At 27.4% G+C, this 22,297-nt stretch overlaps 1 protein-coding gene across 1 annotated transcript in view; it reads left to right on the plus strand.

The window, feature by feature from the left end:
• Faf2 (Fas-associated factor 2) overlaps positions 1–20,950 on the plus strand; it is a 59,857-nt gene extending 38,907 nt beyond the window's left edge. Inside the window, exons 6-9 of the mRNA XM_075381613.1 lie at positions 4,801–4,896; positions 11,636–11,807; positions 15,966–16,109; positions 18,370–20,950. Coding sequence (XP_075237728.1) covers positions 4,801–4,896; positions 11,636–11,807; positions 15,966–16,109; positions 18,370–18,540 — 583 coding nt within the window. The 3' untranslated portion in view covers positions 18,541–20,950. The remainder of the gene's footprint in view (positions 1–4,800; positions 4,897–11,635; positions 11,808–15,965; positions 16,110–18,369) is intronic.
• The last annotated feature ends 1,347 nt before the right edge of the window (positions 20,951–22,297 follow it).

Here is a 22,297-nt window from a genome sequence, read left to right on the forward strand (position 1 = left end):
AAGGAACAGTCAAAATAAATTCATATGTTATAATACTGATTCAGTCAATCAACTAAATATTTAAATATACAGTAATTATGTATTTTATTATAGTTATAGTTTTTAGATGCCATAAAATGTTAGTAATCATTTTGTTTTCAAGATTATAAAAGCAACAATACGTTATTTTGAAATGTTCTTTGAAGTTTCAAATTTAGGAAATTTTTTTAGTATACTATTTTATTTATATTTATAAATATAAGTACTGTAAGATATAGCTAAATTATCATTTTTTTAAACAATAAAAAATTTGTTGCCATTATATATATATTCTGTAGACTGGTAAAATTAGCTTTATTGTAAAAATTTCTAAGAAAAGTGATCTAATAAAATGTAAAAACTAAGAGGGATAACTTTGCTTTCTACAATCAGTAAGGTAATGACACGGGTAAACTGAATGGTAGCATGAAAAAAGCAGTGTTCAGTTAAGGAAACAAGCAGGATTTCAAAAAAATGGTTTATTCATCGATCAGATAAAATCTTTATGTATGATTATGAACCACTGTATAGAGCAGAATGCAAATCTGTATCTTTTGTCTGTTGATTTCTAGAGAATATTTAATCAGATTTATAGAGCTAGTAAGTGGGACACCATTAAAAAGATATGATATGCTAAAGAAAATTATAAAAGAAACATAGAGAACATGTGTGTCAAGATATTGTTTCAAGTCATGTTATTCATAATTGCAAGATTATTATGTTACTGTTTCCTTTGGTAACTCCAGTGGTAGTCAGTGAAGTTTTGAGGTTTAAATTGAAGGTAAAAGGTGATGTATAGAGAGGGGTTCACTTACTTGAGAAACTAGATGTCACTGATGATATATATGTATTCTGTCACTTTGAAAATATGTTTGAAAAGTTAATAGATTTAGAAAGGGAATCTCTGAGAGTGGGGCTATGAATTAATATTACACAGATTTAGTAACATTAAATTTGTACATATATTCATCAGAGTGTAGAAAGATCTCAGATTAAGGGGCACTATGTTGATGAAGTGAGAGTTTTTGTTACTTAGAAAGTGTTGTGACTAGAAGTGGTAGAGTAAATTAAGATTATACTTGGGAATAAGTAACTCCAAAGCTTCTGTTTTATAAAGTTTTGAAAGCATGTGGCATTTTAAGGAGAACTAAGTTAAGGATTTTTGGTTCTAATGACAAGAATGTTCTCTTATGTGATTTTGTAACAGAAGAGTAACCATGTCAAAATCCAAATAGCTCAAGTTTTTAATTAGATTATTAAGTTTATAAATTAGTTTAAGAGAATTTTTTTATTGTTAAATAGAAATATAGTAGTACAAATGAGGTTTTTGTTTAAATGGTAACGGACTGAAATAGAGGTAAGGTATTAGAAGTGGAAACACTCCTTAAGAGAAAATAAAAGAAGCAATACTCAATAATAACTCATCCATTCAGAAGTAATTACTAGTTAAAATTTAAGTTGTCATGATTTTCATTTTTGTTAACTTTCGGAAAATCTGAGTAGTTACTTTTACTCTATAAATTTATATAAACAATATTACTTATTTTTAAACATTACATTTAAAAAAAAATAAAAGATGAAATACAGTTTAAGAATTGAACGCAAAGACAACTTTGCCCTAGAGTGGAAGTTGTTCACACAACTTCTGTATGAACATACTATAATAGTTATTACAGTAACATTTTCATAACAAAACAAATATATCAATGGTGTGTTCAGTCAAGGACTAAAAGTAATAAAGAATACACCGATATATCTAACTATTTTCTTCAAAATTTCTAGTAATAAACGGTTAGAAAATAAATAAATGTAATGTTTAATAGTTGCATTTTGAACTGCACCTTATTGTCGCATGTTCGCAGTTTGATCAGGAAATTGAGAGACTAACAGTTAAAAATGTTTATTTAATTACAATTTATTAGTTTAAGAACATAAAAAAAAATAAGACAAATCAGTAATAGTAATAACAACGACCAAAATAATAATCAGTAAATTACATACAAAATATAATTTCAAATAAAGATGGGATTTATTGACAGGTAGTTAAATCATAAAAACCTGAATTCAGTTGACTAAAGACATGATAATGACTGCTAATTTTTAACAACTAGTCTTGTATTAACTACCAGACAAGAAAAGTATAAAGTTTTTCACTGCAATTACCTTCCCGTTTACAAATAAAACTACTCTAACAATTTATAAATGAGTTTAATATTTTATTTCTCACTAATTGTCTATCAGTAACTCACCGAACAACTTTCTGCATTTACCCACTGCCCACACTGGAATGCTTGTGACATCACTTCAATCATGTCGAACACTACACTCATACTCGCATTATACTCACTAAATATTGGTTTCTTACGGATCGTAACTCGCCAGTTCTGTAGTATTTATACTCTTATCCTCTTGACCTGCAGAACCAAACACAAATTCCTTAACTGTTGAGGTGTGAGAATTATCGTCGAGCCGTACATTTTCCCATAAATTCCTACGCTGGCCCAGTAATCTTTCTCATCTAACAACATCTTTTGTGGAATGCCATTGGTAGTATTACAAAGAATGATTGTTAAATGGAACTGTTGGCATGAAAAAAGGATTTCTTCTAGTCATTCCCTTCTGGATTCCTTTAATTGTTATTTTCTACTACTTTCTTCGTAATTGGCTGGAATTTGTTACTCAGGTATATTGGTCTTGTTGCACTGTCTATTAAAAAACTGAATGTTGCTGCTTTCAGGGTTAAAGCTGTTAAGGATAGTTTTTGGTATTTATTTTTGTTAATATTTTTTGTATGTGTATGTGTGTATTTTGTTAATATTTGTTGTATGCAGTGGCATACATGTTTATTAATCGATGAAATTATATTTCTAGTATTATCATCATATATGATTAAAAAATAAATGAAATATCTATGTAAAGATGATTCTTGAGTGGATTTAGTTTAAACTCCATACATTTAATCAATTTATTCTCCAAGTAAGCCAAGTTTCTAGACAGCAAAGTTTATACATTTGCTGTCACAAAGTTCATAGGAAGTTACAAATATGTCAATCAATGTACTTGTGCCTCCTGTTAACCCCAGCACCTATAATTCCCTACACTTCATAATTATTAATAAAGCATGAAAATCCATTTATAAAGTATCAAAATTATTTTTCTGAAGTCAAAGAAGATATACCTTATAATGCTGGGAACATCACAGGTTCATCTTTTATAAATAAAATAAACTCTGCAAATGTATGTTTGTTAATTTTCAAACATCTTTTGCCAGAAAGGTAAAGTCAATCATTTTTTATGAAGAAAGACTGAAAAAGAAAACCAACTTAACCAAAACCGAGAAAAATCTGATAATTTAATATACTACTTTTGTTCAGCGTTGGGGTTTTGAATGGCCTCATCAACCAGGTGATAAATCAAATTCTTCATCAATTAAAATAATATACAGTATTTCCCTCATTTAAGAATGTTTGTAGTATTTCCCTCATTGTACAATAAATGTTAGAATATTTATAAATTTTAAGCATTATGAACTGAGCCTGGGCATGATGTGTCTTGCGTTGCCAGAACATTAATAATGCTTAGCACCTCCTAAATGTACATTATTAACTTAGTTTCAGTGGTTTTAGGATGGAAGAATAAATACAGTCCACAGCCCTTATTGCTTTTAATCAATTTAGCAGCCTTAGCTTCTACTATTTCTTCTTATGTTGAAGGGAATTTTAGTTGATGTACATATGTGAAAGAATGTTTATTATTTGCAACTACAAGTGTTTGCAACATGGCTGGTCACCATTTTCAAACTGGAAGCTCTCACTAAAATTCATTCACATGAAAAATTGATTTAATCCATTACATAGTTATGAATATTTAAAGAGGTAAAAACCTTCCTTAGAGAATAAAAATTATTTAAGAAAACCAAATTGAAATCATTCAATTTGTATATAACGTTACAAATAATGAAGAATGGAGATTCTTGTCAAAAAATACATCCTCTTTGACATTCAGCCACTGGAGATAAAAAAGGGCAATGATTGATTAAATAAGAGATCAGAACTACCCAATAAATTACAAATTGCTTTTAGGAAAACTTCTTTGATCTAGCTCGTTAATGTAGAGAATTGATGTCTATAAAATAATATTTCATTAGCAGATTTGTAGGTTGCGCACAGGATGCTAAATTTTTGCTGGTTTTTATCTTTTTTAGAAAGATATACTTTTGTTCTTTTGAATAGAAAGACTTGTGTTCCTTTCTGTAGAAAGGAATTGACTGTATCAAAGAAATAGTTTTTATTTACTAAATTAGACTATTTATTTTACTCTCCTGTGGTGTTTTTAGGCTCTGCATCTAATCTTCTGCACTTTCCATTACAATATTGGCACATATAGTAGTAGTAGTAGGTTATATTTTGTTTCTTTCCTTTTTATTCTTTTTTCAATTGTTTTTTTTTTTTACATAGATGTAAGGTTTATTTTCAGGTTTTTTTGTAAGGTCACTAACATTTTTATAATCCTATATATGGCACTTTCATATGTAAACTTTTATTAGAAATATATACTTTTCCAGATTTGCATTTCAAAATCAAAGTATCCTAGATGCAGAAGGTGTAAAAAAATAAAATTCAAATTTATAAGTTACCTCTATTACTAAATCTGATGCTTTAGTAAATTGTTGATATATGTATTATCAATAATTTATTTGGCTTTTTCCTGAATGTTATATGCATTATTTTTTTTTTAATATGTTTTAATTGTCTTTTGAAAATAACATTAATTTGATTTTAGGTGTTGTGGTTTTGTTGAACCAGAAGAGTTACTTAATCGCCTTCAAACTATAGTTAATGCTAATGAAGCCTCGCTAATAGCTGCACGTGCTGATAGGTTTGTGAGCAATATATTTATTTTTATTCCATTTAAATATTTTATTGGAATTAATATGATATGTATATTTTATCTTAATTCATTATTACACCATTTGTAGATCCATTTGTTCTTGCAAGTACAAATAGCTGACATGTTTAATGATGATTACATTCATCTAGATGTCTATAAAGATGTCTATATTATATTTGATTTTATCAGTTGCATGAGAAATCAGATGATTTCAAATTTGTAATGTCACAGATTTGACGAATCTTATGTGACTGAGGTTGGTGTTCATCAGTGTAGTATTAGAACAAAAAATGATTTAAGAGCTAAAAATCACAGCTTGGTGTAAAATTATCCTACATTATAATATGGAGTATATTAATTAAATCTTCTATGAGGAACAAAAAACTATAAAAACTTCATGATTTTTAGAAGGTATTTAGAGAATTCTCTGTTAAATGTAAAGCCAGGAGTGTTTTTTAAAAAAAAAGAAGCCATTTCTTTTATGATGAAGTTGGTGAAATAATTTTATACTGTGTATAGTGGCAATTATGTATACCTAAACTATATTTTGCAAACTGTTGTTACTCTTGTTATTTTTATATGTAATTGACATTTTATATATAGAGTAAGTATCATTTATAGTGGGCATCAGATGTAGTGATCAAAAACTTGTCTCTTGGTTGGTTTGTTATGCTGTACATAAATACAGTATTTATATTGTTTATAATTAAATTGATTGTAGTGACATATCAGTTATTTTAACTTTTTTCCTACTGCAATGCAACATTTTATCGCTTATAATGATGGATGGAACTGACTTGTTAGTAACATAGTATATCTATACTGTAGCTACAGAAATATTTTGACAATTAAAATGAGTCACCTTTTCCTTTTTACCTGGATATGTACTATGGTTCTTGTTTTTCTTATCTTCTTACTGCACCAGATTATTGTAAACTGAAGCAGCCACATTCAGTTGTTATTAATCTTTTGCTATGAGTGTATCATACCACGTGGGTACAGTATTTTATTGTATATATCCTGTATAATTCATTTAATAGTGATTTAATTACGACTATGAAAAACATTCATGATAGAGGATTAGGTGCACATTATCTGGCGGTTAGAGAATGTTAAAACTAATAAGGATATTGCCCAAGGCGTAGGTCATTCGACAGTATCTGTGATGTGGAAGGACTGTGAAAAAATTAACAAAAATTCTGAAGCAAATTCTATGAAATCAAAAAAATTATAGCTTAGTCAACATAATGACTAACCGTTGTTAAAATGATTTAAATACCAGAGAGCCAGTGATATCCCTATTAGCGACCCTATATTGCAATCTAAGTCGAATGATTTTTCTGAAAAATTCAGTAAACCACATGAAATAACTACAGCTTGGATACAATGGTTCCATCAGCATCATGATGTTATGTTGAGGAGAATAAGCAGCGAGGCCACAGCAGCTCCAACCAGAGTGTCAGAAAAATAGCTAGAAACTATTTGGCCAAAATTAAGAGGGCTATTTGGACAAAAAATTTTATAATGCCGATGAATCCAGTCTTTTTTTTAAACTGTCACCAGAAAGAACTCTTCGATTTAAAGGCAAAACATGGAAAATTATCAAAAGAAAGACCAACAGTATTAATTGCTACAGATATGACTGGAACTGACAAAAAAACTTCTGTTTAAAGGGAAAAGTGCTAAACCCCAATGTTTTAACAATTTTCCACCGCTGTTTTAAAAGTGCTAAACCCCAGTGTTTTAAAATTTTGAAAATGGGACCATGAATTAAAGATTAAAAATGACAAAATACTGCTGCTCATTGACAACTGTTCGGCTCATCCACAAGTTGAAAATCTTTCATGTATAAAGTTAGTGTTCTTACCGGTGAAAACAACAGCAGTCTTACAGCCCTTAGATCAAGGAATGATCAAGTCACAAAAAGTCCGCTACAAAAAAAGCCTAATTTTACAAATGACACAGGATTTAGATCAAAAAAAGGAAACACAAATAACTTTCTGGATACTATAACTATGTTATAAAGCTCATGGAATGAAGTTTCCCCGCTAACTGTGAAAAATTGCTTTTGACATGCAGGATTTTCGTAGGCTGGCAAAGTTACTGACCTCGCATGTGAAGAAAAATCTTTGCGGAATGAGACAGTAGTCTGCAAAACCAATCATTGTCAAATGCATTGTTTGAAGATTATCAAGTGGTTGACAAAGATTTACAAATGCATAAAATTGTAACAGATGTTGATGTAGTGGCTTCAGTACTAGCAGAAATAGATGGTGACGTAGGGGACAACAAAGTTTAACGATAATGACAACAATGAAGACATCAACCTGCCAAATCTTCCAAAAGTTTTAGCAGCAGTGTAAACCGTTTGCCAGTTCTCAGTTTTACACAGATTGCTAATGAAGAAATAAAGAGGTTTTTTGATTTATTAAAGAACCTTCATAAACTGTATTACAACACGAAATGTTCGAAACAAAGTAAAATATTCGACTTTTTCCAGAAAAAGTAAATTTTACAATTTTTCTCTATCTTCTTTTCTCTGTCATACTTGTATTTATTATTGTGTATTTTTGTTTTTTTTATATTATTTTATTGCGGAAATAAATTATTATTATTTTTAATGATTATTATTATTATCACTGTATTATAATACCCGTTTAGATGGCGTATTAAAGTAGTACCATTAAGCTACCTAAATATTGTTTATTTTGGCTATCCATTATAATGACCTAAAATCATTCGTCCCTTGGATGTCACTAAAAATTATATTTACTGTGTATATTATATATTTATATATATATATGAAATATAAACCACCAAAACATAGTAATTAGATAAATTAAACTTACCGTATTAATTTCTAATAATCAATTTTTGCAGGAACCCAAATCTTCAGTTGTTATTGAATTCTATAACCATATTAAAACATATTCATTTTATAATTTGTCAGTTTGTCAAAATTGTTCTCAGTTTTAAAAATTTTTTAGTTTATTATGAACATATATGCAAATGCAAAATTCAATAAACTATTTTGACAAATTATAAAATGAGAATATCATATTATATTGGGTTATTTTATACATTACCCAATAATAAACAATGAGGATCTAATAATACTAAACAAATTAAATTTTTGTAAAGAAAATTTAAAATTCACATTTGAAATAGATAATAGAATGTTAAATTATCTAGAAGTCAGTATTGAAGTAAACAAGTACAACCAATTTGAAACATCAGTATGTAAAAAACCTGCATCTCATAATATAACAATTCATAAAAAATCAAATCACTTTTGGTCTCATAAAATGAACACTTCAATTATGATTAATAGAGCAATCAAATACACGCATAATCACAAAGAAATGTTAAATAATGAAATAAACATTATAAAACATATAACAGTTGAAAATAGATTACTTTAAATTATAATATTTATCAAAATACAATTCACACCTTCCAAACAACGCATAATAAGATACAAAGAGTGAAAATATATACATAAAGTATTTGTACACTGATAATGTCATCGAAAACATAAAGACTTAAAATAAAGAAATATTTAAACCAACATACAAATTTAATAACCACATAATAAAATATTTAAAAAATAAAAATAATAAAATAAAGAATATGTGTGGAATTTATAAAATTAAATGTCATGATTTTAATGTTATTTATGTAGGAAAAACAAAAAAAATCCTTTAAAACTAGATTTGTTCAACATTATAAAAATTACAAAAATAATAAATTCGGTTTATCTAATATGGCTGACCATTTTATAAACAATAAACAGTACGTTTCTGATGTTAACACAAATTTAGAAACATTAGAAAAATATTACATATGTAAATACAAAGAAACTTTCAATTTGATAGACCTCAAGACAATGTTTGAGGGAGACTTTCTTACAAAAACTGCAGCAGATAGCAGCACTTGTATAAATTAATAAGCAATTATAATTATTTTAGTATTTTTATTGTGCAATAACAGAATTATTTCAATCATGACTGTGAATGTTGATCCCGCAAAAGTACACCAGCACCAAGTAACAGATAAGTAAACTTAAAAATTAACACCAGTAATTAATTTTCGCAGCATTCTGTATCATAAGTTTGTATACTATTCTGTAATTACATCAATCAATTATTAAAAAAAAAAAAGCTTAAGATTTAGAAAAACTCAAATTATCACTATTATAACCCTAAAATCTGTTATAACAAACACACAACTCCACTACCATTACTGGAATGATCTGAGTAATGATGTTTGTGTTTTGGTGGTTTGTTTTCAGTTAATATTGAATTTAATTAGCACAATGGCCATTATGTTGATGAATTATTTGAATTTTCAAAAAAAATCATATATATATATATATATATATATACATATACGCATGATATATTATAAATCACTTGAAGTAAACCTAAAACAATAATAATGAAATAAAGAACACAACCATTACAACTTAGTAAGATTTCAATATTATAAACTGCAGCATAACTCACTTTTCATGAATTTTGCTTTATAAATCACAAATAAAATGCCTATTTGGATTACATATACATGGGTCCATATTTCTGGTACATACAATAAGGCAAAGCGATCACAACTCTCAAAAAAATTAATATCTGTACAGCATGAATTGTAATGAGATTAATATAATGTACTTTTAACAATATTAGATGATGCAATGTCCATTTTAATTACATCCTGCCTCATAAATGGAAAATAGTTGAATTAGAGAAAAAAAGAACCCAAAAAATTATTTGAACTAACCAATTCCAGAGGTTCACAGGTCTTATTAACTCTTTATTTATTATCAAATCATTTTTACATTATCAATTTGTCCTTTATAGTTGTAACAAACTAGAAAAATTGGTTGTAGCCCAACATTACCTAGAAACTGGTCATAAAATTAATTAATTACAAATAATGATTTTTTAAAAATGTGTGTAATTAAATGGGAACTAGGTGGTTGGGAAACTTTCATTATGAATAGTGATGTAGAAACTTCATTGATTGATAAAAGTAGAGGACCCTATTGTTATCCTTATATATATTTAATATATTTTGATTTTAAATTTAAGAATATTCTTTTCTGAATATTTTTGATTTCAAAATTAAGCTGGTTACCTTCTTCCCTCTAAATGGGCAGGAATATGTCTTTGATTGATTGGTTTAAGTTTCATGCTGGCTGTATCTTGCTTGAGGTAGTATTTATCTATCCAACACACATAAGAGGTGTGTATTAAATCTTGATGGACAATCTGAATTGTGGGTTTAAATGATTTAAATATTTTTTAAGCTAAATTTACACTTTATTGTGATTGCCTGAAGTGATAACAGTTATAATAACAACTTTTATTTTTATTATAACAGCTGTTTTGTAGTGTTTCTTAAGTACTATTTGTTTATCAATTAATATTTATTATTTTTTTGTTCTGTTTATGATGATTGTTTAACTACAAAGTGATCATAGGTTAAGATTTTATTAAACATTTGTAAACAGTTTTTTGAGCATATCATGTTTTCCAATTCATTAGCGGTATTTGTTACTTTAGGGTTATCCTTTCAAAAAATTGCAATACATTTGGCATTCTTTTTTTCTTGAGTTAAAAATATAACTAAACTTCTTTGTATTAAACTAGACTAGATAATTCAGCACACATTAAAAGTTTTTAAACTCTTCACTATGTTTGATTGTGGAAACTTATAATTTGTTTCAAACATCCTTTAATCAAATTGACCAAAATTGGTGATTTACTGGAAATTGTCATTGTAGCAGACTTTTCACTTTAAACAATACTATTCTAGGATTAAATTATTGGCACATCTCACACACGTCTATCCATAACCATCTATAAGTTCATACTCCTAAAAAAAATAATTTTAGTAATATTATTATTAGAAGTAAAGCAGAGTGATGATAGAAAACGCAAATTTTGACTCAGTAGTATGTAAAATGAAAATTTAGTAAAATTAGCATAAATTAAAAATAGCTGTGATTAAAATAAATTTTCTTGTTCTCTTATATATAGACGTGACAAAAATCATATTGTTGGTGGTAGATGTTTGTAATTATTTTCATAGATTTGTAATTTGTAAAAATCTTATCATTTAACCTTAAAGAATAAATTTATTATGTACATTTCTGATAAAGGCATAAAGGCATTTTAAATTAAAGCTTATATCATTTTTTCATAAGTCATCTACACTAGATCCTTTTAGATCAGTGTTATCTTGTGAAGTTATTACTAATTGTTATAAATTTTGACTTCTTAAAACCTTGATAAGGATTTTGGTGTTTCTTGAGTTATTTACACTTTCTTCAAGTTAGCCATCAGTAATCATCACTCACTTTATCACTCCTTCAGTTGATTTCCTGGTAAGCATCTATGATTAAAAATTTATTTTTGTGTGCTTTACTTGGCATCACAATCACATGAAAGAATGAGGTAAAATAATTCCTAAATTAATTTACAATTTTTGTTGTGAAATAAAAATAAAGATATTTTAGTGACTATATTAGAAACTTCATTTATTCATGATAAATGAATGTTTTTCTGAGTTTTTTAATGTCTTGCATGGCCTACTGTCTGTGTTCATATAAGTAGTTATTAGTATTTCTAGTATGTTTTTGTTATTTTAATCAGTTGATTACTCTACTGTAGAATCTATATAAGGATAATATTTTTATTAAATTAAATTTGTGTATAATTTTTTTAAGAGTCGAAAGAAGTTTTAATCAAACGTTGCGTCGTCAACAAGATGAGGCATACGAAGAATCACTGAGAGCTGATCAGGAAAAAGAACGTAGAAGGTGTCAGGAACAAGAGAAATTACAGTCAGAGTTACGGCGAAAACAACAGCTTGAGGAAGCAGAGCGCCAGCGTAAAGAAGTCAGCTATTTATTTATAAAATTTTCATTGCATAGAATTAGTTCATAAAAATAAAATCACGTAGGATGTCAGTTATAATTTTTACACTTTTTTTTTGTACTTCTCTTATTTATTTTTTTAAGTAAAGTATTTACTCTTCAGTTATTGTGCTGTATAATTTTTTTTTTTTTTTTTTGTCTTCAGTCATTTGACTGGTTTGATGCAGCTCTCCAAGATTCCCTATCTAGTGCTGGTCGTTGCTGTATAATGTATAACAATAACTAGCTGTAACCAGAATTTTGTAATTGGAGGTCTACTTTTTCTATACTAAATTTTAATTCTTTCTTCTACTTCTATAAATTATCTTTACATTTCTGTTCTTCAATCGTTTGGTTTGATGCATTTCTCCATTTTTTTTTATTTTTTTAGCTGACAGTTTTATTTTTATTGTGTATCGACAGTTTCTTAGCTTCAACATTCCTATTATATCATGCAACCATATATCCTAATCTTTGTCTTTCCACACTCTTTTACCCCTGATATTTCCTTCTAGAATCACATTTACTAATCCTGGATACCTTAATATATCTATCTTGTAAGAATCTGCCAAAAAATTTCCTCTTGGCCAATTTATCTTAAAAATTCCTTGCGTTAGCCCTACCTTAATTTCAGCTTTCCTGTAGCAACAAATTTCAAAAGCATGTATCTTTCTTTTTCTACCTTCTTGATTTGTCATATTTTGCTGCCATAAAATATTTATACGGAGTGTTCAAATGCTTTTAATTTCTTTAATAATTAAATCTTATGTTTGGTACCAGTTGTTTTTTCTGTATAAAATGATCTCCATTCTTATTATACTTTATTTGATGTTTTGTTTCACAGGAAATGTACTTGTTTTTGCTCTATTTACTGTTTATTTTTATTTATCATAAAGATTTGATAAATGTTCATCTCTTTTGTCTGATTCTGATAAAGATTTTTTTTGTAAATAATTGTTTTAATGTATTAATATTTATTTACTTTTTTCTGTATCTGTATAATTTATATTTTTTGTGTATTTTTTTTCTTTTAATTCTCTTCTTTTTCTTTCAAATTATTTTATTATTTTAATGTTTGCTTTAGATCTGTTTCTTCTTTAGGAATTCTTTATTTTTTTAATTTAAAAACCAATTTCATTTTTTCTCTTTTTTTGTAATAAGAAAATAAATATTCTTTAGTTTAGTGTTATAAGAGTGCTATTATCTAAAACAGACATTTGCAGTAACCTATAGAAATAAACCACATGGTTTCTTTGTAGTACATTTTTGTAGATGTTGTTTTTCATTTTTTAATTTCTTTAGGTGTTAGTCAACATTCATCATTTTTTTGAATGTTTGGTTAATCTAATCTGGTAATATTTAAATAGAATTTAGTGCATGATGCCCTATTTACATGTTGCTTTAGTGTAAATACTTCATGAAGAATACATGAGATAAATACCAAAACTGAAAAAAGGAAGTATAAAAATATAAAAGATGATAAAGGTAAAATATTTTGTAGACATTTAAGAAAGTAAATAACTGGAAACATAAAGTAGCTAAGGTAGAAAGATGGCTGATTGAATGAAGATGTAATGAGATGAAGAAAAACATGAATACTGAAAATATAAGTGCAGCATATAGTAAAATAAGAGGAACTTTAGAGTCAAAATGTAATACTAGTATTAGAAATGTGAATGAAAGATCCCTATTACATGGAGAAGAAAAACTAAAAATTGTCAGTAACACATAGGCTGTTTCTATAAATGAAAATTATCAGATTAAGTACTACAAAAGAAGGAAAAATTGATGATTTCAAATAGAATTCTTTCTATGATTTGAATTGGATAGAGCTTTAAACTAAACGAAAATAAAGCAGTAGAATTGACATACCATATTAATTATTATGCTGCCTGCAATAAGTAGAAATGAATAAGCTTTATGTATTATTGTGCAGAATTGTTTAAATTAGAGAAACATCCATGGATTTTAAAACAAGTGCAGTAATTATGGTATCAAACAAAGCAGGTTCTATGTAAATGTGAAAAATATCACATTCAGTTTAATGACTCGCGCATCAGTTGTTTACAAGTCAATAGAGCAAGCGGTGGTAACTGTATTGGATGAAGATTAGTTCAGTTCAAAAAATCATATGAATAAGAAAGGCCAATCTTGACCTCAGATTAATTTTAGAAGGAGACTTAAGAAAAATAAGGCCACCTATTTAATTTTTAGATCTGGACGAAACATTTGATAATATAAAATAGAATAAAATGTTTACGGTTAAGAAAATTTTAACAAATAACCAAAAGGAAGAATTTTTTGTAATCTGTTAAAAACGTCAGTCGTAAGAGTAGAAGATGTAGAAAGATGAGGTTAATTAAAAAAGAAATGAAATAGTCTTTACTCCATTTCTTTTCAAATTGTACTTACAAGTAGTACAAGAACTGAAGTAAAAATTTAAAAGGAGAGTAATCTATAAAAAAAAACTAAAATTCCAAAATTTGCCGATGACCACAAATGAGAAGAAATATTGAATGTCATGCATCTACTGCTATAAGAAAAATTCAGTTTAAAAATATATAAGAGTAAAAATAAAGGTAATAAAATATAACAGAAAGAAGGATAATGTGGAATAAATATTAAGATAGGGGAACCCACTTTACCAGAAGTGGAAAATCCTTATACAGAGTCATACTACGTTGTGTTTCATGCATGAAAACATCCAGGCTTACTTTATTTGGTTGTTGAGGGATATATAGAAGATAAAAAGAGTAAAAAATGCAAAGATTGGAATCTATTAAGCAGACAATTTAGGATATATGTTGAGGTTAAAAGAGTAGTACAGAAAGGAATGAGAATAATATCGAAGAAGTGAACTAACTGATGACTTAAAAAAAATTATATATTTACATTTTATATTATGTATTATTACACTTTGTATTACATAAAACATTAGATTTTAAAGTGAAATTGATTGATAAACTGCAAATGAATTGAGTGGAATTTTGTTGTAAGAAAGAAATATACTATTAAATTATTTCCTTATACATTGCGTCAGGATTTAAAAGAAAGTGTTCTCAATTGCTGACTAAAATCAAACATGTAGTTCATTATGTAAGATGTGGTATCAGATTGCTCACCTCTGAAGCTCTAAGTTTTTGCTGTGGGTCTTATTGATTGATGATGGTATAAGTCCACTTTATAATAAACTGGAACAGTAGGAACAATACTAATATTAATTCTACTAATGGAAATTAGAAAGCGCTTTACAAATACTAGAATGGATTCAATAACAAAGATGAAACAAGCACATACATTTTTAAAAGGAAATTGAAAAATAATTTGGAGTCTTTCACATTTTGTACCACCCTTAATATGTCCTGATTTCTTGAAATTATATTTTCTGATACCTGTAATATATATCTGCAATTAGTGTATTTGTACAATATAGTACAAATACACTAATTGATTTAATATACTAATAGATCAGCCTGATATCTCAGTATTGTTTTGCAGCCTTGTAACTTAGATAACACAGATGTATTCTTATAACATCTGCAGAAATAAAAAAAATTACGAGCTTAAAATTTAACTGAATAACTGAATAATTTAACTGAATATATTTATATTTTATTTCTTTGAAATCATAGGTTATTTCGACAAGATATACTCTATGCCAGCAAACTTAGTATTAAAAATTCAACTTTGACTATACTTTTTAGTGGAGATACAAGAACTATGTTTGTGATTCTTTTAAATATAAATATTATTAAAGCAGTAGTTAATGTTACTGTGAATAATTGCAAATAATAATGTATAAATGAATTTTTTTCTAATTTTCAGAAATTGCTAGATTGTTTTAGCAAATAAAGAAACTTGGACAGTTTTTAATAATAATGTCCAAATTAGTTCAGTAATTTTGATAATTATCTTTTTTGACTGACATCAATTTATTTTTTACCCTGATGTAAAAATTTATTATCATCATAATGATGATTGTATCTTTAATTACTGAATGGCTGTTGTTTATAGATTTATTAAATCTTTGTTTATCTCTTATTTCTTTTATAACTCATATGGTTTTTTTTTATTTCTATACTTTATATGTACTGTCTTATAAGTTAAATAATTATTTACTGTATTTTATTGATGCTTGCAGGATTTAAAGCGTAAGAAGTTAGAATTACTAAATATTATTCCACCAGAACCATCAATGAATGATCCAGAAACAGTTTTAGTATTATTCAAGATGCCAAATGGACAGCGTTTAGAACGTCGATTTAAACATTCAGATACATTAAAGGTATTTATGTTTGAAAACATTCTTTGAATGTATGTATAAGTATGACATTTTAAAATACCCAATGAATTACAATGTCATAAAAGACACAAGGAAGGAAAATATTTAAATCACTAAAATGACTAAATTAAGTTAGCACTACCCTTGTAACAAGGAAACATAACTTTTAAAAAAATTATCATAACATTAGTATATTCTCTTTCTAAATTGATCTAATGCAGGGATAATGTTGCTTATTAATGTATTTTAATTATGAAGCTTATAACATGTTCTTTTAATTAGTAAACATGCTGTATCAACATCACATGAATTAACTAAATCTGATTTGCTATCTCTTACATTTAATAAAGTTTGCAGTGACCTATAATGTGTATTTTCCTCATTGAACCTTTTTTGTACCTAGAAGCTCCCATTGTATTTGAGATTGTGAACTATCAAAGTCCTTGTTAATCTGAACGATATCCTATTTGTTTGAATTTAGGACTATTTTTTTAAATTTATTTTTTAGTACACAAATCCAGTTACTACATTTGTCATTAAAATTAGCATTCAAAAAAATTAAATTCTTGAGATATATATTTGTACAGTCAATAAAATTAATTTACATTGACTTAATTTGACACCTTTTTATATTGTTACTGGTATTAGTCTTAGATTTACAACTATTTTCAATTTAATATGGCTGTTTGACGTTTAGAGTAAAACAAAGATATTAAAACGGGATAGAAAGAAGTCTAATAAAAAATTAAACATTAAATACCAGAAGTCACAGAATTTTGCTATTTAGGTAATAAAATTACAAAAATGTAAATGTAAAGTGAAGAATGCGAATTGGCGCAGATTAGAAATTTATAAAAATATTTTTTTGTTATGAATGCAAATATGGACAATAGTAAAGCGGAAAGGAAGGAATAAAGAGACCTTTTGGAATGTTTTACAAGAAAATGGTGAAAATTAGATAGGTAAAAATAATTTGAAATGAATAGATCTTAAGACCAATTGATGAGGGAGACATTTGTGACAGAAAGTTTTAGAGACAAATCAGGTTTGTGGGTCGTGCATTAAAATATCCAGTCTTAATTAGTTTGGTTATAGAGGGATGTGTAGAAGAAGACAAAGATTGGAAATTATAAATAGATAACTGAGAACAACAAATATATTAATTATGCTAAGGTTAATCGATTAGTCAGGTAAGAAAGTAATGAAGAATAATGTCGAAACAATCAAATGAATAATGATTGAAACAGAAAATAAATTAATTTAAAACATTGTCATTAAATGAAATTAAACAGAATTTTTTAAAGTACCTTAAACTTGATTATTAATGGCCTTGGTTATTATCATGAAATGAATCAGTTATCATCATCAAAATTACAGATTCACTTTTTAGTTTGCAGAAAAAATGATTTCATTACAAATTTTCTTTGCTGCTCAAAGGTTACCAGCATTATGCATACACTTATATCTACTAATAATAAGTAGTATACTTATGTTAAGCAACTCTGCAAATGATAATTACCAACATTTATTTAACTTAGTTACAATTTATATTACATAATAATAAACATAAACAGCAATGCAGTTATTATATTACTAATGTGATCCACCATTTGGCCATCAGTGGACTATTGTATTTTCATACCATAATAAAATATTAGGTCAGAGATATTAAATCCCAATAACAGTATATAATGTAATGTCTTTGTTTAACATATTTTATTCATTAAAACATACTTTTTCTGCTATGAAAAATATTATAGCTATAAACATATAAAAATTGACTTTTTTTTCATGTTTTAGTTAATTTGAATTTAAGACTTTTTTTTAAATTAAAAAATAAATTTAAGAGAAGATATTAGAACTTTTTTTGGCTAATTTTAGCAATTTAAGTTCGGTTTTTATCAAATTCAGGTGTGAATTTGATTTTCTTATCATAGTAGATACACTTCTGATTTGTTTTAGAGAATTTTATTTGAACTTTTTAATAATTCTTTTTCAAATAACTCATTTAGAGGATTCAGTAAATAAATTTTGGTTATGCACCTTTGTACTTACACTTCTTTCATCATTCGTGAGTGTCATTCCTTCTGCTTGTGTCTGCTTCCTTCCACTGGTTGATTTTTTCTTTCCTGAAAACTTGGTTCCTGAATTACTTACCTGAAAGGTGTCTTGTCATTTATTGTGTCTGTGTTGATTCTAATGTTTTTTTGTCTTTTTCTATTTCTTGAAACCAATAAATTATTATATGTTTTATGTGTTTCAGGACGTATTCAACTATTTGTTCTGTCATCCAGCATCACCTGATTCATTTGAGATTGCAATGAATTTTCCCAAAAGAATATTAAAATGTGAGGGTGATCATGGCTTTCAGACTCTATCTGAAGTAGGATTAAAAAAGAAAGAAGTTCTTTTCATTTATGATCTTGAAGCTTAGTTCATCATTTAATAATGGTTGCAACTTAGTATGCACTCAAAATAAGAGCAAAATATTTGGCCTATTGGAAATTGTTACTTTTATAATATGGAAATAATTGTTTTTTTTTTATGCAAAGTCTTTTTATTTTTGATTACTAGAATTATATTTTGTTTCCACTTACACCCATTTGAATAATTTATTTTCAATTGCAAGTGTTTTGTTTTAAGAACTGTGAATTTATATCACCTGTTATGCAGTAATTTAATCTAGAAATAAAGAAAATTTATGTGAAACACCTTTAAGCAACAAAGACTATCATCAGTCCATTTTCTGTGTTAATGTTGTTTATTTGTTTGGTGCAAAAATATATTAGAAAAAATGTTGCATTTAAAACTGAAATTATCTTTTGCTCAACATAGTTTTGAATGCACTAGCTCCTAAAATTGTTAAATTTGTTGCAGCAATCAGATCATTTTGTTTACATTTTCATTTTTACTAGTTAAGTTAAATAAGAAATGAATTAATACTATTATTTAATAAATAAATTTTAATACTAACTGTTTATGCACAAGTCATGATAGCTTAAAGTGCATTTATGTGTAATGTTGTTTTAATAAAGCATTAATACTTTGAACTTTATGTTTGATTATACAATAGTTTTAGTAATATTAAGCGGGTAGGTTGTTCAACTTTAATTTTTTACTTCATTATTGGTTTAGATCTATAATTTCCATTGTTGTAAGTTACAAAATGATATTATGTGAGGTTATTTTCACAGATATTATGTGTGTTGCAATAGAATTAATCATTTTATGAAAAAAAAAGAACGTAAACTAAATAATTAATTTTGTGCAAAACTGGAATCTCCAGTTTTACTTTCAGGATTTTTTATTTATTGTCCTCAGTTTTCATAGTTTTTATAAAATAGGTTCTTATTAATTTCAGTTCAGTTTTCTCATTTTATTTTACTAGATATTAATTTGTTAATTTGCAACAAAAAGCATTGCTCCTACAGCTGGATAGCAATGATAATTTTTTTTTTTTACTAAATAATAATATGATTATATTAAAATGTTATTTGATTTTATGTAACTGTAGTATGTTGCTAAATTCACTGGAGAACATAATTTGTTTGTATGTTTGCTGCCATGTTTCCAGACGTTCCAGAGCAATAGGTATTGACCCCAGTGCCATATATATATCTGTTAAGTATGTATATCCCAACTCTTGGAAATACTCATACCTATTTTATTGAAAATACTGTTTGATTTTTCTGTCTTGCAAGATTAATTCTAGTTTGACTTTTATTCATTTTTAGATTATGTTTAATTGTTTAAATGCATTTTAGTCATTTTACACCCACTTATAAGCATTGTATATATATATATATTTATATATATATCAAAGACAAAAATATATTTATATAAGCTTCACAATATTTTATAAGATTTTTCTGTGGTCATTAGGCATTAAATGCCAGCAACATGCAGTCTCTCCAATAGAAATTGTACCAAGTATTGTTTAACATCATTGTTTTATTGGAACTACTTCATTAAAAATGGTAATTAATATTTTGCATCATCTTATTTTCCAGAATGCTACTTCATTTAAGGGGTTCTGTGTACCGCCTTGTCCTATAATCATGATTTTGATTTCTGCACTCTTTCTAATGATTGTAAATTTAATGGAACACTGCAGATACAGGATGTAATGTTCTGTTTACAAGTCTTTCATGCAAAAAATGCATAGCTTCCACTTTAGTATGTCTGGCTGTGCCATTCGTAATGGGTAACAGTTTCATCTCTGTGGCTTATAAATTTGTGTGATAGTACAATTTTGATAATTAATGTAAAAGATATTGCAGATTATGTTTTTCATATTTGACTAGCTCTTAACATCATCTTTTCTTATAATTAACTTACTATTTGTTTTACATGTTGTGATAAAAACAGTAATTCAGTGTATCTTCTTTTAATTAAACAGGCCTAAACATATAATTAAACAAATATATATATATATATATATATATATATATATGAATCGTATCAAAAAAGGTGGCACATGGGGAACACATTTGCTCAAATTAATGGCAGTTTGTTTTTAATGTTCATTAATTTATGTATAATCTCTGTTTTGTTTGTATAGATATATGTCATTACATATTTTTTTAAGTGGAATTAAACATACATAATGTTTTTATGTAGTGATATTGTAAACTATGTTTTTAAATATGCACATCGTTTGAGAGTTTACTTTTTGTTTATGATAATTTTGTGATCAAGATAAGTTTATTGTTTGAATGTTTATTGAAAGGAGAATTGAAAAAGATGTTTATTTTTTATTCATGTTATTGTAACTTATTTCAAAATAATGAAGTTGTAGATAAAGCAAATAAATCCTTTATAAATAATTTTACAGTTTCATTTTTAAATCTGTGTCCACTCTATCTTTATAAGTGTCTCTGTTTAATAAACTAAACAATTACTTTTGTACAAAAAAAAATTCATGATTGCATCAACCAACAGATATAGTTGCTAGCATGATAGTGGCTTCTCATACAAGTGGTTCCACTTCTCATGATAGTGGTCATGGGCACAAATCCTAGGTGACTGAAGCATTTCTTCATATTATTTTTTCATTATCATAAAAAATATCACTCTAATTGCTACTGATTTTTGTAAGGATAATCACAAATATCATATGTTGGTTTTCTTTAGATGATGGTACCTGTAAATGTTAGCTCCATTTGACTATATGCTTTGCGCAGTTCAACAGTTGTCATTGTACAGATCTACAGGCTTCCTTTAATGATTGACAGACACTATTACATTGAATTTTGTTTATATTTACATTTATTATTATTAAATATGTTTAACTTAATTGAAAACTTATCAGTTGTAAAACCAGGCTTATACGTAGAATTTGTATTGTGAGCACTAAGAATATGCAGGATAGCAAAAATTCTTAAGCAGATACTACAAGGCTGAATCAAATACAAACGGTAATTTTTTTAAATAAATTTATTGATTAATATTACACACAGTTCATACCTTCATCATTTCTCTGTATAGTCTCCTGCACAATCTACACACTTGTCAATGATTTGGAAACTTGAATAGTCCTTGTTCATAAAAAGTTTGAGGACAAGTCATCAACCAGTTCCACACGCACTCCTTGATGTCTTCATTGTTTTCACATCATTCCCCTTCAAGCGATTCTTTTAAACAAACAAAAAATAGTCACAGAAGGACAAATCTGGACTGTAGGAGGGTAGTCGAGGGTTTCCCAATACATTTTTTCCAATTTATCCCTTGTCAGAATCGGGGTGCGCAACCTGGCATTGTCATGGAGCAGGAGACCTCTGATGAGCATACCCCATCTTTTGTTTTGGTATGCAGCTTTTGTTGACAGTAAGCCACGTTCACCATTCGTTGATTGTTTAGAAAATGAGTTAAAGTCCCCTTGCGTCAAAAAAAATCATTGCAAGAACTTTTCTGGCTGATAAAGTGGCCTTCACTGGGCAGCCCTGATCCATCTGATGATGCACCTCAAAAAACCACCCCCTTCTTGACAAAATCAATTCAGAAGTTCACAGATCTCCAACCTGACCTGTTTTTTGATTTTCGGTCAGTGACCTCAAAACTCATTGAGCACTAATTTTTCTGAAGCCAAGATGATCAGTAATAATGGATTGAGCACTCCCATAGCTGATACCCACTCATAATGTGATTTCTTTAATAGTGAACTGGTGATCACTTTCAATAAGCTCTCAAAC

The sequence above is a fragment of the Lycorma delicatula genome, chromosome 1 (genome assembly GCF_047948215.1).
Source record: "Lycorma delicatula isolate Av1 chromosome 1, ASM4794821v1, whole genome shotgun sequence".
Taxonomy (NCBI): Eukaryota; Metazoa; Arthropoda; class Insecta; order Hemiptera; family Fulgoridae; genus Lycorma; species Lycorma delicatula.